Source organism: Acanthochromis polyacanthus, chromosome 7, assembly GCF_021347895.1.
Source record: "Acanthochromis polyacanthus isolate Apoly-LR-REF ecotype Palm Island chromosome 7, KAUST_Apoly_ChrSc, whole genome shotgun sequence".
NCBI lineage: Eukaryota > Metazoa > Chordata > Actinopteri > Pomacentridae > Acanthochromis > Acanthochromis polyacanthus.
In genome coordinates this window covers 38,392,628-38,411,025 of record NC_067119.1, presented here as the reverse complement: position 1 = coordinate 38,411,025, position 18,398 = coordinate 38,392,628, and the positions used below count along the sequence as shown (strand labels likewise).

Here is an 18,398-nt window from a genome sequence, read left to right as displayed (position 1 = left end):
GATTTCTGTATTTGTCAATGAGCGTTCTGCAGCTGTCAACAGGTATTTTGGCCCACTCCTCATGAGCAAACAGCTCCAGTTGTCTCAGGTTTGATGGGTGTCTTCTCCAAATGGCATGTTTCAGCTCCTTCCACATATGTTCAATGGGATTCAGATCTGGGCTCATAGAAGGCCACTTTAGAATAGTCCAACGCTTTTCTCTCAGCCATTCTTGGGTGTTTTTGACTGTGTGTTTTGGATGGTTGTCCTGTTGGAAGACCCATGACCTGCGACTGAGACCAAGCTTTCTGACACTAGGCAGCACATTTCTCTCCAGAATGCCTTGATAGTCTTCAGATTTCATCGTACCTTGCACACTTTCAAGACACCCTGTGCCAGATGCAGCAAAGCAGCCCCAAAACATTACTGAGCCTCCTCCATGTTTCACCGTAGGGACGGTGTTCTTTTCTTCGTATGCTTGGTTTTTGAGTCTATGAACATAGAGTTGATGTGCCTTACCAAAAAGCTCCAGTTTGGTCTCATCTGTCCAAAGGACATTCTCCCAGAAGCTTTGTGGCTTGTCAACATGCATTTTTGCAAATTCCAGTCTGGCTTTTTTATGAGTTTTTTTCAGCAGTGGTGTCCTCCTTGGTCGTCTCCCATGAAGTCCACTTTGGCTCAAACAACGACGAATGGTGCGATCTGACACTGATGTACCTTGGCCTTGGAGTTCACCTTTAATTTCTTTGGAGGTTGCTCTGGGCTCTTTGGACACAATTCCAACGATCCGTCTCTTCAATTTGTCATCAATTTTCCTCTTGCGGCCACGTCCAGGGAGGTTGGCTACTGTCCCGTGGGTCTTGAACTTCTGAATAATATGAGCCACTGTTGTCACAGGAACTTCAAGCTGTTTAGAGATGGTCTTATAGCTTTTACCTTTAAGATGTTTGTCTATAATTTTTTTCGGATGTCCTGGGACAATTCTCTCCTTCGCTTTCTGTTGTCCATGTTCAGTGTGGTACACACCTTTTCACCAAACAGCAGGGTGACTACTTGTGTCCCTTTAAATAGGCAGACTGACTGATTATGAGTTTGGAAACACCTGTGATGTCAATTAAATGACACACCTGAGTTAATCATGTCACTCTGGTCAAATAGTTTTCAATCTTTTATAGAGGTACCATCATTTTTGTCCAGGCCTGTTTCATTAGTTTGTTTTTTTAAATAACTATGTTAATCAACAATTCAAAAGTAATGGCTGTTTTTGATTATTTAATTTTCAATAAATTTTTATTTATTGTTACTTTTGTGAGTTTCAAGTGATTTCAGTGAGAATTGTGGGTTTTTCCTTCTTTAACTGAGGGGTACCAACAATTTTGTCCACGTGTGTATATAAATCTAAAAATGATGCTTAGTTGCCTTTGGCAGTGTAGAATAATTATTAAGTTCTGGGAAGAGGTAAGAGTTATGGTCGAAAGGATTGTTTCCAAATCAATATTATTGGAACCTAAGCTTTTCTTGTTGGGGCTTTATCCAGAGAAACATAACTACAGTAAGTATGAAAAAGCATTTATAGACCTAAGTTTGCTAAATGCCAAAAAGTGTATTGCATTGCTATGGAAAAGAACCCATCAACCAAGTATCAGTCAATGGTTAAAACAAATTTTATCAAGTCTACCATTGGAAAGAATTACCTATATTCTGAAAGGTAAACAGCATATATTTGAAGGTATATGGAAGCCCTTTATTGATTATGTCAAGAACTCAGACTTAACAGAAAACCAAACTGATGACTAACTACTGCAGGTATGGCAATTTCCAAAATTGTGACTGTTAATTTCTTTTCTTTTCTTTTTTAATAAGTTACTTTTCAAATGCCTGTAGCTTATCATTATTGTTACCTTTATGTTAAGATCCATTACATTGGGTTTATAATCCGTTTTGTAACAAGAGAAGCATGTTGTTCATTTTGTATTTTTATTGTGATTGTTTATTTTTCTTTCTTTTTTTTTAGCGATAACTGGCAGCTAATCTATGAGAAATGACATGCAGCCATGGCAGATCATTTTATGCTACTGTAAGAACTAAATAAAGATATTGTGGGGTTATTGTCCATGCATTTCTTAGAGCTTCTGTTGTTGCAGCAAAGGCTTGTGTCAAAGAACATGATCCTCACTGTGCTTCTGTCCAGGTAAGAGTAGCGCTTCTGAAGGAGGTACATCATAGCATCCTTAACACCAGCCTCGGGGTGGTAAGCAGCCTGAAGTAGGTCCAGGAAGGTGATCACCTGAAGCCTAAAATGAGCCAAAACCTCTCCTCAGTTTCTCCTGGACTTCCATGATGTGAGATGTTAAAACAACCACTCTGTAATCATTAAGGGAAGGTAGGGAAGGTGTCTTTGGTAGTGAAAAATGCACAATGTCTTTGAGCTGTCTTCAAGCTTGCGAGAAAGGTATATTATTGAAGCTTGCATTTGGATGTCCAGCAGCACCTGAAGGCAGCACGTTGGCGTGCTGACGTCACATCCTAGCGTGCCTCCACCACAGCTCAGCAGAGAGCCGAGCAGTCATCACCTCCAGCGGACAGCTGCTGTGGACAGAGGACCCGGAGGACGGCTGGACACATGCTCCAAACAGCACAGCAGCGCCAGCCTGGCCACCGCTGACCGTCTCCGAGCTGCTTTACTCGTCCTGTCCTCGGTTTTTGTTTGTTTCTTCGCATCACTACCTCCCGAGCATCAGGAGATGGAGGGATGATCAATACCGACTCCCCCCCACCGTCACCTCCTCCTCCCCCTGCTCTTCTCCTACCTCCTCCTGCTGCTCCTCCGCTCGGTCTTCGTGTCTCCCATCAGCCGTCGCAGCTCTGCCCAGGATGCGGGCTTCGCTGCGGGACCAGGCTGTGGTGTTTGCGGCCCTGATGGCGCTGACCACCTGCCTGCCAGGTAAGGAGCTTCAGCCACACATCATCCAGACCACAGGCCTGCAGGGCTGTCAGGTTGCTGTAGGAACTTATGTTTCTGTCTTCAGCCTGGATTTCATACCCTGGTGATCCTCTGTGGTGTAACAGGCTTGTTTCTTAGAATCTTTGGCTTTTAAACCGTTTTTTAGGGGGGGGAAACAACAGCAGTTTGAAGATGTCTATTGGGACATGAGGAAATTACACTGTGTAGTTCAGCAATTTTCTGACATCAAAATGATTAAACATTCAGTCATTTAACTGAGGGTACAGTCTTTAGATAATCAGTTGTAGAAATATTTTTGTCCCAGTTCAATTATTATTATTGTTATTATTACTATCGGAAACTATAAAGATCAGCTCAGTGCATATTTACTCTAAATAACGGAGGCCATTTAAGCCCTCCAGCTGGGTGAAGAGGCTGTTGTAATCCTCACTGTGATGTACTGCTGTGTTTATTCGCCTGTACATTTGCTGTTTGGTCTTTATTCTCATTTCTCAGATTAAACGTGATGCTCTCTTTAGCCTCAGCATCAGTAGACAGAAGAAAAGCTGAGGACAGTTTTCATGATCAGTAGTAAAGCATCCTGCAGTCTGTATATTTCAGGGTTTTTGAAGTGTTGGCTGGGAAAAAAAACAAAGACTTTATCAGACTGTGCTTTCTGGTCAGAGTAATCCTTAGAGGCATGTCCTATATAGGTTCATTTATATGGAAGTAATCATTAGTTTGGCAATGTACTGCATATCTGTTTTTGCTGTCACTTTATTTGTTACTCCTCCAAGTGTGTATGTAATGATCACCGTACGGTTGTCTGTACACAACATCACTCAAAAATTAAATAACAGATTTGAATGAAATTTCCAGGGAAGGTCAGAGATGACACAAGGACCAAGTGATTCGATTCTGGCAATGATGCAGCTTATAGACTGGATCCACAGATTTGTTAAAGGTTTCTGTATCATTGCGAGATAGCAGCACAGCATCACTGTAACCATGACAGCAAGTGAACACTACATCAGCTGTTTTCTGACAATCACACGATTGTGATCCTACTACAAATCCACCGCTAAGGACTTATCGGGACTTATTCGTCAGAAATGATCTGAGGAACAACTGATTAAATTGACAGTGTGTTTCCGAGTCCCATCACTTCCCGCGGCCCGCTACATACTTAGGTAACATGCTTCGGTATCCATACGTATCGTACACATGCATAGCACACACCTGTGCTCAGCACAACATCATTTTTTTAATTAAAGATTTCATTCATCAGAAATAACTCAGCAGCCTTGGTGGGGTACTGCGCTCTCTGAGTGATTTTCTTGTTGTATCTTTGAATACGCCTCTTCACAGAATTGCTGCAGTTTGTTGGTTGGCTGCCTACACAGACTTGTTTCTTCATTACGGACCACAGTTTCTTGTTGGGTTTAAGTCAGGACTTTAGTGAGACTGGTCTCAAACCTTAATTCTTTGCCTGATTTAACCATTTCTTTATAACTTTAGACGCGTGTTTAGAATCATTGTCTTTTTGGAACACCCAGCTGTGTCCAATAGCCAACCGTCTTGGCTGATGATTTTAACTTCTCTTGAAGAATTTGCAGGTAGTCCTCCTTCTTCATTATTCCATTTACTGTGCGTAAAACACTAATGAAACTGAAGGTATTACTGCTCGAATATTACATACAATCAATCCTGACATATGGATGTGAAGCGTAGACACTGACATCCAATCTTAAAAAGAACATAGAAGCAACAGAAATGTGGTTCCTGAGGAGAATGCTCAGGATATCATATGTGGACAGAGGAAGCCAACAAGGGAGTTCTGAGAAGAGCTAGGACAAAACAAGAACAATTATGAACAAAACGACAGCATAGTTTCCTTGTCCATGTTAGCAGAAAAAATGGTCTAGAGTCTTTTGTATTGTAAGGTCGCATTGAAGGCAAAGAGATCGACAACAAACGACATATCTTGACTGAACTAAGAGACTGACAAGAACAAAGTCCCACTCAGACGTTGTTAGCTGTGCTCGTGATCGTTCTCATGTTGGAGAGCCATGACGGCCCAGACGTCTATCACTCACGGAAGAAGAAGAAAGTGCCAGTTCCACTGACACCAAAGCAGTCCCAGAGCATAATGTCACCACCACCATGCTTGACGTAGGTTTGGTGTTCTTGGGGTTAAATGTGTGACTTTCTCTCTTCTAAACATATTTCTGGTCATTGTGGCAAAAGTTTTGGTTTCTTGTGACCACAGAAGTTTCCTCCAGAAGTCCTTTTCTTTGGTCATGTAATCAGTGGCAAACTTCAGTCAAGCCTTGAGGTGCTGCTTTGAGAGGAAAGGCGTCCTTCATGCATGGCAGCCTCTCAGCTCATAGGGATGTAAAACACTGAAGACACTGACACCTGTGTTAAAGCAGCTAGTTCATTCCAGATCTGCTTTTTGGTGATTCTTGGTTGATTTGTGACCGTCCTGACCAATTTTCTCTCAGCAGCAGGTGATAGCTTGTGTTTTCTTCCTGATCATGTCAGTAACATAACTGTACCACGCACTTCATACTTACAGTTGTTTGCACGGATGATTTTGGGATCTGTCGCTTCTTCGAAATGGCTCCAGGTGATTGTCATGATTTGCTTTTTCAGATGTTTCTGAGCTCCTCATACTTTCCCACTGTAGTCTTTGTGGCTGAGTCTAATGAGTGAAGTTTGCCCTAATTAACTTGAGTCAGAGGAGTCAGCAGCTACGTATAGTCAATCGCAATCATTCCAGAAAGGCCATTGATCATTAATATCAATGCAGTTTTTCATATAGCATTTTCAATATCCTTAGTTTGTGAAAAAATACAAAATGATAAAGTCAGTTGATTAAACATGCCTGTCATTTTTTTGAACAGCATTTGAAGGTAAAGGTAATCATGCGTGCGTGTCATTGCAGTCATTACAAAGACTGATGCAGCACTGGTAGTGGGCTTTTACACCCAGTGACATGTGATGTTGCATCTGGCTGAGAAACCTTACAGCAGAAATCTTATTAGAATATGAAGAGGAGAATTGATCATTCTGAGCCTAAGGGATGGATGGGAGATGTTTTTAGGGTTCGTCAATGCTGGTGGGCAGCCTTAGTTATTAAAGCAGAGGTGTTGGTGTGGTCTGGTCTCTGTCAGAAACACATTCCTGATGTCAGAGCTGAAGAACTCCTTGTCATTTGATAACCATATAGCGTCACACAAATGATTATTGTCTCTACAGAAATGCGATTGAAAACAATGGAAATGGCAGTTTGACCATCATGTGGCACGTCTGTCCACAAAAGGCATGTTCTTAGCAATTTTTTTGAAAGCATACTCACTTTTCAAAGTACTGAAGATCTTAAAGAAACACCTCAAAACATAGTTTAGAAGAAAGTATTCCAACACTTGTTGTAGACTATTTTCAATGGCGTAATCATCCACATTTGATGCTCTAGTGGGTATTTGTTCCAGCAGGAAAGTGTATGTACGACTGAGTCATAATAAACTACAGCATGTGTGTGTGTGTGTTTATGGTATATTTGGGACTGACACATAATAAGCAACAGTGTATGTGTTCATTGTACAGAGGGAACACAACACCCCGTAAAGCAATGTGGCTCACTGCTATGTTTCTAATGTTTCATGAACAGTGGAGGTTTGGAGCAATGCTTACTGTGTAGGAACAATGATAGGAACAATGATGCTATATTTTCGGCTAAGTGCATACTGAATCAAGTGTCACAAAAAATAGTTCCAAAAATATCCTGACTGCCTTCAACCTCTAATGAGGTGCCTACCATCAGTTAGCCGCACATAGAGGGTCAGTATGTTCTCATCTTGTAATGCCACACTGGCCTACAGGACAGTCTCTAAGACTGATTATGTCCTGTGTTCTGTGAAAGATGCCACTACTTCTCTCTTATTCCAATGAGACATGCTGTTCTGTATTTGTTCAACAGCACATGAATGCTCTGCTTAACAAATGTCTTTTCACAAGGTGAGTTTTGGATTATTAAAAAAAATAAATAAAGACTGTCTTGTGATGGAATCACCCCCACTCTAATGCTCATCAACATGTTGACATTTTGACCCATGAACACTGTTTTCATTGTTAATGACTGGATCATACATATTTTAGGATATGGTCTACATTTGTAATCGACTTCATACCTGTAAAGTTTCATGATTGATTCTGCACTTTTTACAGTGCAAGATAAAGACATTGTGTTGACAAATGTCTGTCTGTCCACAGACAGACATACAAATCCTTAAGTTGCATTTGTGGTAGTTGCCATGAAACCAGGTGTGTCCAGGACCAGAGATGGGTACTAAGCCCCTTGGCAAAACTTTTCGGCCAGGCAAATAGTCACTTCATCCCTAGTATCTAGTACCATATTTTGCTATGATGAAACACACACACACACACACACACACACACACACACACACACACACACACACACACACACACACACACACACACACACACACACACACACACACACACACACACACACACACACACACACACACACACAGAGAGAGAGAGAGAGACTTGTGTAGTATTTTCAACTCTGCCAAGAGCTCATGTTTCCAATGATGAAAATTTAAATTTTGTCAGTGTGTTGTATATCATCATCGCTGACAGCATGTTGTACTTATAGTGTGTTTTTGAATCTTATCCACATGTAGATCAAATAAGTCATTCTTAAAGCTTTACTGCAGCTTTCATTTCAAGGTCAGCTCATACCAAAGCCCACATTATATACTTTCCCAAAGATACAAAGAAGGAAATGTGCTGTTGAAGAAATCAGTCAAATCCTCTTTTAGCAGTGTAAGTTTAAGCTGACAGGAGGACCCTCCCATTAAATATCTACAAGCCTTGCTTAAGAAAAAACAAACTAGTGTCCTGCCTTTGGAATTGGCATTGAGTGATGAGTGATCATTGAAGCAAAGTAATGATCAACAGAATCAGAAATGGATTGACTACATACTCCTTTAGCTGTTTCTATGCACAGTATGTTTTTATGACATGGATTCATTTCCTCACTGGACTAAAACAGAATTAATATAATCACTTCTGACACCCACCTAGCATGCAGAACCTCAGTATGTGTGTCGTGTCAGTGCCAGGCCTGTGACATACACAGCTGCCTGACATTTCCATCTCAGGTCATGTCACAGCTGCAAACTGATGGGAACCTGCACTCAGTGGGATTTTTCCCTGCTTTTCAGCTCTGATGGTGTGAGTTCTGAAGCAGTGGAATGTGTTATAGTTTTTTTAATAGAAACACTGTCTCTGCTGTAGCAGTGTTGCAAAACAGCTCATTAGCTCACAACTGACAAGTGAAGGTTTTAGCAAAAGAAATGCTTCAATCATAAAATCTATTTATGTGTTTTATGCTGTCTCTCAGATAAGCAGTGCTATTAGTCAGAAATATCTCTCTGGAGTCATGACAGTTTTTGAAGCTGTTGCTGTTTACTTCAAGACATCTGCATGTGTGACCTTTCCCAACAAACACTTGACTAAAGGTAACAGTCAACTTCAGCATGTTTTTGGACTGTGGGAGGAAGCTGGAGAAGCCAGAGAAAACCCAACATGGACAGGGAGAACATGCAAACTCCATGCAGAACAATCCCAGGCCCAGGCTGGTGATCTTCTACTTGCAAGGTGACGATGTTAACCACTGAGAAGTGTCTCAGTGGTGCAGTCCACTCTTAAGTTTCTACAAAGTAATCATTGAAATCCATACATCATTGCTACAAAAAACAGTCACGCATTTTGGTCCTACCATAGACATATTACACGTCTGCTGGGTCAGTAGTACTGCAAGGCTAATATTTGCTTAAATGTCCCTTGGCTTTTTCACCTCAAGTAGATGCTTTTGGTAACTGTTTGCAAGCTTCTGGTTGTATCTTTGACCAATCTTTTGTTTTAAATTCATTCACTTTCTAACACAGTTGTTTCTTCATCACAGTCCACAGGTTAATGATGGTGTATAACTCAGAACTTTGGGGGGACCAGTCTAAAACCTTAATTCTGGCCTAGCTTATTCACTTCTTTACCACCTTTGATGTTTGTTTGAGGTCATTGTTTTGTTGGAACACCCAACTGCATCCATGACCCAACCTTCTAATTGATTATTTTAGCTTTCCCTGAAGAATGTGGCAGTGATCCTCCTTCTTCATCATTCCATTTACTACGTGTGAAGCACCAGTTCCACTGGCACTAATACAGACCCAGAGCATAATACTACCTGCTTAGTGTTCTTGGGGTTAAAGACCTCACCTCTCGCCACCAAAAATATGTGGTCATTGTGACCAAATAACTTTGTTTGTTTCATCTGACCGCAGAGCCTTCCTCCAGAAGGCCTTTTATTTCCCTGACAAGGAATATAGCAGAGTTATGTGGCCATCGGTATACATTTGTCCTTCTGTTAATCTGTTTGTCTGTGTGCAACATTAAAATTTTCAGAGAATGTCAGAAATGACACAAGGACCAACTGATTAGATTTTAGCAGTGATGACAGTTATAGTCTTTATCCACAGATTTGTTGAAATTTCTGTATCATTGCAAGACAGCGACATGGCATCGCTGTAACTATGACATCAAGTGAACACTACTTCAGCTGCCTGATGGCGATCACATGATTGGATCATTCCGTGTGGTTTCACCAGATGGTGGTTGCCGCACCATTTTCGAATTAGTCCTAAATTTGCATGCCATTAGATAGTCACAAAAGTACTTTCTATGCAAAATTGTAGGCCTGTAGCTCAAATAGTTTCTGAGTTGTGGGGGTCTGAAATTTTCAGAATTTGGGCTATAAAAAGCCTCGCCTCGCATCTTTAAGTGGTTATTTCTCAGCCTCTAGACATACCAGAGAGCTGTGAGTTGGTAGACAAGGCCTCTGCATGTAGCTAGTGCCCCACAAACATCCCCAGGTGTTTCCCTACACTCTGCAGGCCATGGGGGCTTGGTAAAAATGCTAAAAATTAAGAGATACCTACTCACGAGTGGGGTTTGGGACCTTAAAAGTACTAGAAATACTGCACAGAAGTGTTCTAACACCCCTGGGTTCCATTCTACACAAACTTGTGTGATAACTTAGCAAACTGGAGCTTTCTAGGTACCTCAGTTTGGAAAATATGAGCTCCCAAAGTTGGACAAGATTTTTAATTGGCTATTTTTGGTGGTAAAAATCTCAGTGTGGGACAGGTACCAGGGACCCCAACATTTTCTACAAGACAGTTCCATTTGTCTTCTATCACTGTACAAAAAAGCAGCAGGGTTATATTTGTAGTTACTGAGATATTCTTACTCAAAATGGCATGGGTAATGTCAAAATCGTTTTTTTGCTTTTCAGTACTTTAAATTGGGATACAAGTATTAGTAGTCAATCCAATGGTAGTATTATGTATGTTTTGTTCTTTTTGAAATGTTAGTTAACCACACCTGATGAACGTCAGCAGGGTTACTGCATTCGGTGCGGTATCTGGCTGGCTGGGTAAGTATGTATGTATGTGGCTATATCCGTTCCGATATCTCTGCAAGTGCTGAAGTCAGGATAATCAAACTTGGCACTGAAGATCAGTCTAAGGTCCCCTGCTCAGTTGTGGAGTTACAGGTCAGCAGATCAAGTAGGGAGGGAAATACGTACGATGATCAAAATTGATACATATTGCATCATTTGTATAGGGAGGACAGGGTTTTCGCCAGTAGAGGGCGTGGTTCTGCCCTCTACTGAGGGCTCGTCTAGTTGTTAAAGGTGACTACCTTCAAAAAGTGTAGCCACATCACTGTTGTAACATGCAAAACAAAGTTTCTAAAGGATTCACAAACTTTCAAGCACCACTGTACAGGGTGACCCAAAAGTTTGCAAGCAAATGAAAAGTCTATAATCCAAATAATATATGTTATTTCAATAAGTCAGTACCACAGATATATTCAGAAGAGTAACAGATTAGTGTAAAACAAACATATTTTGACATGTTAATGTTTGTTTCTTATACAAAGTTGTGAACGTTTCCACCAACTGGTTACACTGGTATCTTCTGGAATGTACCTTCATTCATGCTTATGAAGGTTCCTCAAACTGGCCAGTAAATGTTGCCTCATAGTACTTTTGGATGTTTAAAAAAATTAAAACTGTCAGATACTTTACCATCAAGAGTTTTGAAATCTGACACTGATGGCCTGCATTTAGAAGTTATGCTCCAGCATACCTGTACCTTATGCTTCTATTAATTTTCTTCCGAGCTATTGCACTCAGCAAACACTATGCTTTTAAGTTATTTTATTATGCTATAACAAAAATGGGTAAAATAAGAGTGAATTCATGCACCCCCAACTCAAATGGACACTGCAGTTTTACATACAGTGTGACTTTTGGGTCACAGTGTATGTAAAGAGACAATACAAGTGCTGCCTTTAATTTAATTTATTCTACACTAATGCTATATGAGTGGGTAGCTCAAAGGGATATGAGGGGAAGTGTTCTGTTGTCTTGTCGTTTTTTTCTTCTTCTTAATTTCCTTGACTTTGGCTGTATAAAGTATGTCATGGTGATAGTTAAGTTGTTTAAATATTCTGCTTAATGTAATATAATGGATATTTATATAACGACTTTCTTGACTTTTGGAGACGTAATAACAGCTGGAAAACTACTCTTCAGCAAAACACACTCATTCTTCTTCTACAAAATATTTGAAAGTGGTGTCAAAGTGGGCAGATTTCACGCCTGCAGAATGCCTTTTAATACCCAGGAGGGACAAAGTTGGATTGTAGGCAAACCACTTTAACAAGACTGTGGCTCACACAAGTGTGTGCTGTTTGTGCTTAATGAGTGCTATTACAATGTTGAGTTCATCCTGAACATTGTCACTATGATCCCTGTACAAACTTGACAGGCTTCTCATCTCTCAAAACATGAATCTAAGATTTTCCTAGGAGCAGTCAAATGCTGTTTTTATTTGGTTGGGTAACCACAACATGATAAAACATGATGAGCATCTTGTGATGGCTGTGACTTCGTTGGTAGAGGGGTTTCCTGGAACTGAAAGGTTGCCTCCTCCGTACCAGCTGTCTTCCACTCTTGCGAGTTGTCCATGAATTGCCCTGTCAAGTTGAACTGGTCTCTTCTTCTGTATGTTTTTCAATGCTCTGTGACTCCAATACTCTTAAAGAAAGAAGCATGGTTTCAAAACTAAAATGTAAAGCAGATAGATGAAGCACCATGACTTTTAGTGCTGATATGTGTAGGACTGATTTTATATTCACATTTTTAGGAATTTTGAAAGAAGTGGGATTCTATGGGAGGAATGACTTAACCTAGTAGCAGCAACAGCTTCGAGCAATTACAGTTGCCTTTTTTTTTTAAAAGAAATTCTAAAACTGTGTTTGGTTCTGGAGACAAACTTACTGGTTCCAGGTACTTCAACTCAGACACACAGAATCTCTATGATCCACACTGGCTCTGAGAAACAGGGGTGTATATTATCCCACTGCTTTCTGCTCTTAATCAACTGGTTGTAAAGCTTTGAATTGAGTAAACACTGTTGTTGCTGCTTTCCATGGCAAGCCATGTGTCTGTGGATGAGGTGTGCATTTTCATAGCTGCTTCAGCAGCAATAGTCATAGTGCAGCGAGGACCATCACACAAACACATTCAAGTATGTTGCAAAAAATTATAAAGGCTTATTTCATTGTGCAATTATACACATGAAAGAAAATATGAATGCTGTGGAGCTTTGCATTTTACGAATTAGATGTTTTATTATGCTGCGTAGAAGAGTCCTCTATAGCCCCTCAAGTACTTTTTGATTTCAGTATTTAGTCTGAAAAAATCATCTATATAATAGCCTTTCTTTACATTTTTCCCCATGTATATCTCATTCCTTAGTGTGTCTACCTGACACGTCAGCCAAAGGCAAACCTTCCTTCCTTGACTTGTAAATTCATGCAGTGACTCATCCCCTTGATGATGTCACGCCTCGACTGCCATGGCAACACAGGAGTCTGGGTTCATGTAGCAGAGATGAGAACGACTCTCACTATGAAGCTAAATGGGTTAATATTCATAGCCAAGAGTATTCCAAGAAGCTCTTCAGGATGGAGATCCTGGCTTTATTCTGCTATGCACACAGGTGTTGGCCTCAGATGTCTTCTGTTCAGTGAGAAAACATTGTCCGTGTGTGAAGTAAACGGATGCATTGTCACACCAAGACCTCAAGAGCGAAAGATACTACCTGTGGAACGCATTTTCACCAATGCTCTGATGATCAGTGGAGCACTGTAGGTGTGTAATGGTAAATAAACCCAAATAGGGACATTAATATTTAACTCTTCATTGCTTCATTCATTGCTGTTTAAAAAAAATTATCTGGTTAAAAATATATTAACTGATAAAGCAGAATATGAGTAACATGAAGTTTAACTGTCAGAAAATGTGTTGTAGATGTGCTGTTGTACCTGAATGCACCACCACTTGGAGCCGCTTACTGATTACAGAGATGGACATGTAGTTTTCAGAGCATAAATACATTTTGGAGATGGTAATAAATACTTACAAATATCTTGGACTGGTAAAATTGTATATATGGACAGTTGCAGCCGGACTGCTGGACTACAGCTAACTACAGTTAATAAGTCATAACTTAGATCAGATGTAAGCATTAGCTGTAGGATCAAACAACTGTCAGGAGATTAGTAACCTTACAGGCTATTTACTGTGTAGAATGCAGCTAATTTCTTGTGCTTATTACTTTTACTATCCCATTTTTAGTTCAAGGAACCTGGTATCTACTCTATTTGTGTTTACATTTCTATTGTAACCGAGTCGATTTTGCAGTGAATATGAAGTGTCAGAGGCTAAAATACAGATTTGACTACTATGGGTGACCACCTCATGAAGTTCATCAAGAGAACGCCAAGTGTGTGCAAAGCAGTAGTCACATCAAAGGGTAGCTATTTTTTGAAGACTCTAAAATATAAAACATGTTTTGGCTTATTTCACACTTTTTTGTTTGCTACATAATTCTATATGTGCTCATTCATAGTTTTGATGCCTTCAGTGAGACTACAATGTAAGTAGTCATGAGCTAGGCTTGTGTTCTTGCACTGTAGGCTACATATATGGTCATAATAACTTACCTGATGACATTTATTATTATATTATTTGTATCTATGGTTCTATGTATTGTACTATACTGTTTTTTATGGTATGAATGTCATTGTTGACTGCTGTTGCAAATCAAATTGCCCAAATTGGAACAGTAAAGATTTTCTAATCTAATGAAAAACCATTAAATGAGATGGTGTGTACAGACTTTTAACTGATGGTGTATATCATGGCATTCTTGTGCTTCCAGTGACTCCTGTGACTAAAAATTTTCTTTGATGGACTTACTGAAACACACGCATCTTTGTCAGAAAAAAACGTTCATTTAGATTCTGACATAAATGTGGTATGACATCTTCTGATAACATGGTAAAAGACATTCATACTGCAATACTATTATTTAGTTAAATGTCTCTTGGCCATTTTTATCTCAACTTTTTTTTCTGTTTTTGTAGCCGTCCACAAGTTTCTGCCAAGCTTCCTGTTGTATCTTTGACCACTTCCCTTGACAGAATTGATAGGGTTAAACAAAATTTGAAGACTTTCAAACACAAATTTGTTTCTTTATCACACTCTACAGATTCTTAATTGGGTTTATATGAGGACTTTGGGGAGACCAGCCTAAAACCTTAATTCTGGCCTGTTGTATGTTTAGAGTCATTGTTCTTTTGGAACACCCAACTATGTCCAACCTTCTGGCTGATGATTTCAGGATTTCCTGACGAATGTGAAGGCAATCGTCCTTTTTCATTGTTACATTTACTATGCATAATACTACCACCACCATGCTTGACGGCAGGTTTGGTGTTCCAGGGGTTGAAGGCCTCACTTTCTCTCCTTTCAATACATAACTGGTCATTGTGGCCAAATTGCTCAATTTTTGTTTCATCTGACCACAGACCTTCCCTTCAGAAGGCCTTTTTTTGTCCATGTTATCAGCAGCTAGTCAATTGTAATCTCTCATAAGAAGTTATGAGGCCATGCTACTATGCAAATTTGATTAACACAGCCTTGGGTATCACCAAAAAAACATATTTGAAATGATATGAAATAGATGGTTTCTGCACTATGCACCGGAAGAAAGCGAAGCAGGGTCTTTTCTGAGATGTCGAACCGACACTATCAAAATCAGCAAGACAAAACTTGAAACTTGAAATCATAAATTTGTCTGCTGAATAACAATGAGGAATATAAAGAAAGAAAATTTGAGCAGTTTCATTTCAAGGCATGAAAACTAATGGCTGTTTTGGGTCTTCCTCCACAGGCTCTCATCTTTGCCCACGGAGTTTAGATTGTGCCCGGGCTGGACGACACTTCTGTCAGCTGGGCAGCTCTTCCTGCGGCCCCTGCCTACACCCTCTGGTGGAGAACTCCTTTGGTCGCTGTGTGGTCAAGAGGAGACATGCTCCTCACACTGCTCCATCCAGTAAAGGTAGGTGGAAGACCCTCACTGTGGCTAAATACATGGTCGCAGTTCTGGTTCTTTCAGCATTTTATTTACAAGACAAAAGCCAAAAACTCCTGCAAGGTTTATTATGGTTCAAATTAAAACATCTGTCGATCCATTATCCATACATGGCTTAATCCTCATTAGGGTCGCTGGGGGGCTGATCTCTGTCCCAGCCGATTTAGGACGTCCTGGACAGGTCACCAGTCTATCTTAGGGCTACATACAAAGACAACAAGCACACTATGGACAATTTAGAATCCACTGAGAGCCTATATATAGACAGAAAGAACATCCAAAGTCCATGCAGAAAGATCTCAGGCCCAGGCCAGGATGTGAACCAGTTATCTTCTCAGCTGTGAGGTGGCGATGCTAACCACCGAATCACCGTGCAACCCCTACTTAACACAGCTGAGACCAGCCTTGCATAATCAGGCGTTTTAGAGGATGACCAGTGCTACCCTATGAGTGAAAATTTTTTTTTTCCACATGTATGCATGTTGTGTTCCGGTCAGGCCCTAATATAGATCCATGCATTCTGGAGGAAACAATAGAGTGGAGTTGGATCCAAGCCATTTTAGAGTCGGAAAGAATTATTTTCAGTGTAAACCTTCTAAATATATTACATTTAGGGATAGACTGATTATTATGGCTGATTATTCAGGTCAATATCTGTAATTTTTGCCATATTAAATATCTCCTGCATTTCTCGTCTCATTGGATAAGCCCAGTCCAGAAGGTCATCCTTGGTCGCGGGCAGAAACAGGAACTGGAGTTTGTTGTCCTCGTCCATCGTGCTGTCTGTATCATTATTATCTGTATTGTTATTCTTATTACCGATGATCGATAAGTTAAATGCACTACTTTGGGTCTGATGCAGCTGCCTCTCTGTCTGCAGTCATTCTGTGGTGGTCTCTCTAGCAGAGACACAACTCACAAACACTGAACACTAAACACAAGTGGTCACCACAAACCAGGACATTTACTGCTTTCACAGTGGCTAAGGTAATGCTAGCGGCTAAGTCAGGAGGCAGCTATACCTTGAAAGCAGTGTCTGAAAAACAATAACTAATAATAATGCTTTAGGGGATGGATCTTGGTAGACAATAGGAATTACAGAACAGAGAAAGATTAAGGAAGCAGAGAAGAACCGTAGCTGCAGGAGACAAACTGTTTGATCTCAATAAATCGATCAATCAGTACACAAAGGAGACCCTCATAGCATCCTGCGATGTTCTGACATCATCACTCATATTGCTAAGAGCTCCTAAAAAACCCATGCTGGTCGATCCCACAGCATGAACACACAGACCTGAGTTTTTACAGGTTGTTCTCCTCATCTTCCCTCCTCCCTGTTGCCATAGTGACACATTTCATTCATGGATCTGTTGAAGACTCACTCCAATATCCACATTTGCCTCTCTCTCTTTCACTTTGTCTTTTTCTTTCTCCTTGTTGCTATCCACCCACTTTGAACAGCCTCTCTTGACAGCACAGCACCGAGCCATCTGCTCACATACAAGCACGCACGCACGCACGCACGCACGCACGCACGCACGCACGCACGCACGCACGCATGCACGCACACACACACACGTGTTTACCCACTCACACTAAATAGAATTAGAGATACAGTATACACTCTTTAAAAAATACACTTTTCAGACATCAACGTATTTCCACCCCTGCTGATCCCTCTACACACATATTCATCTTCCCACACTAGTTTAGTGTGCAGCACACCCACACGCACACTGCATCACTCACTCTCAGGCCTGTGACTTCCTCCCACTCTACTCCCATGCAGCGTAATCTGCAGTGCAGCTCAGGATCTCAGGACTAGAGGTCACTTTAACACCAGAGGTCTTGAAAGACGTTGATGTTTAGTAGAAATGAACATCAACAGAACTGCCACAGAGTTCTGTTCTGGAAATAAAGTGCTTTTTGGGATCTTTGGTGTTTGTTGCGTCTGGCATTGACTCGATTTTGGAGCCAGCCTTAGTTGGCCTTTTGAGGCTGTTTCTGGCACTTCTGTATTGTTGTAATTTTTTAGTACTAGTTGCCACTTGAAAGGAACTGATTAGGTTTTGATGGTCACAGTGACCTTACAAAACAGGTTTATTGCTACAATTAAAGAACTGCACTACTTGGGTGCTAATTAAAAAAAAAATCATACAATTGTCTAATAGCATAAATGTCTAAGTGATGAGATTGTATATCTGAAAGCCAGATCTGGACAAAGAGGGATGCAAACTGCAACATGACTGGTTGGCAGATACATACAACCCAGAGACAGTAATTCTTATCATCTGCCTCTTTTTGCTCCAGCTTCATGGAAGTATATCAATACATAACTCGAACGCTGTCAGATATGTCAGTACCACTATTTTGTGGATTAATGCATCTCTTGCAATACTTCATAGCTGTGTAGAAATGCTATACTAAATCTCTGGAGTATCCCTGAAACACTGGTTAGCTGATGGATTGTTTATAGCTTGAGATATGAGTTTCTGTTAGTGACCTTTTTTACTTTCATCCATTTTTATTTTCCATGCTAAATAAATGTATGATAGAAAAGGAAACACAGCTAAAAATCACTGCGCAGTTTTACTCAACCCTACTGACTACTCAGTCCAACTGTTGTTTCACCTTTTTTAAGGTCTGGACTGAGCCTATGTTAAAATTAATAATGATTAAAAGCAGTGATGGTTTCTGGTTTTGATCCTCCAGGTAAGGTTGGCACTTATCCTCAGCTTGATGAAGAGATTGACTTTCTGTCTGCCATCATCAATGAGCAGAGGACTTCATCGAGGCTGCCAGGTACTGGACAGGCAGCTAATTTACCAGATTTGTTTTGATCAAATACATCCAAGTTGAAGTAATGACCCT

The 18,398-nt window shown here is 40.5% G+C and overlaps 1 protein-coding gene across 1 annotated transcript in view; it reads left to right on the top strand.

Moving 5' to 3' along the window:
- Positions 1-2,497: 2,497 nt before the first annotated feature.
- npdc1b (neural proliferation, differentiation and control, 1b) overlaps positions 2,498-18,398 on the top strand; it is a 37,250-nt gene continuing 21,349 nt past the window's right edge. The window contains exons 1-3 of the mRNA XM_022220138.2: positions 2,498-2,923; positions 15,327-15,494; positions 18,240-18,329. Of these exons, the coding sequence (XP_022075830.2) occupies positions 2,854-2,923; positions 15,327-15,494; positions 18,240-18,329 (328 nt within the window). The 5' untranslated portion in view covers positions 2,498-2,853. The remainder of the gene's footprint in view (positions 2,924-15,326; positions 15,495-18,239; positions 18,330-18,398) is intronic.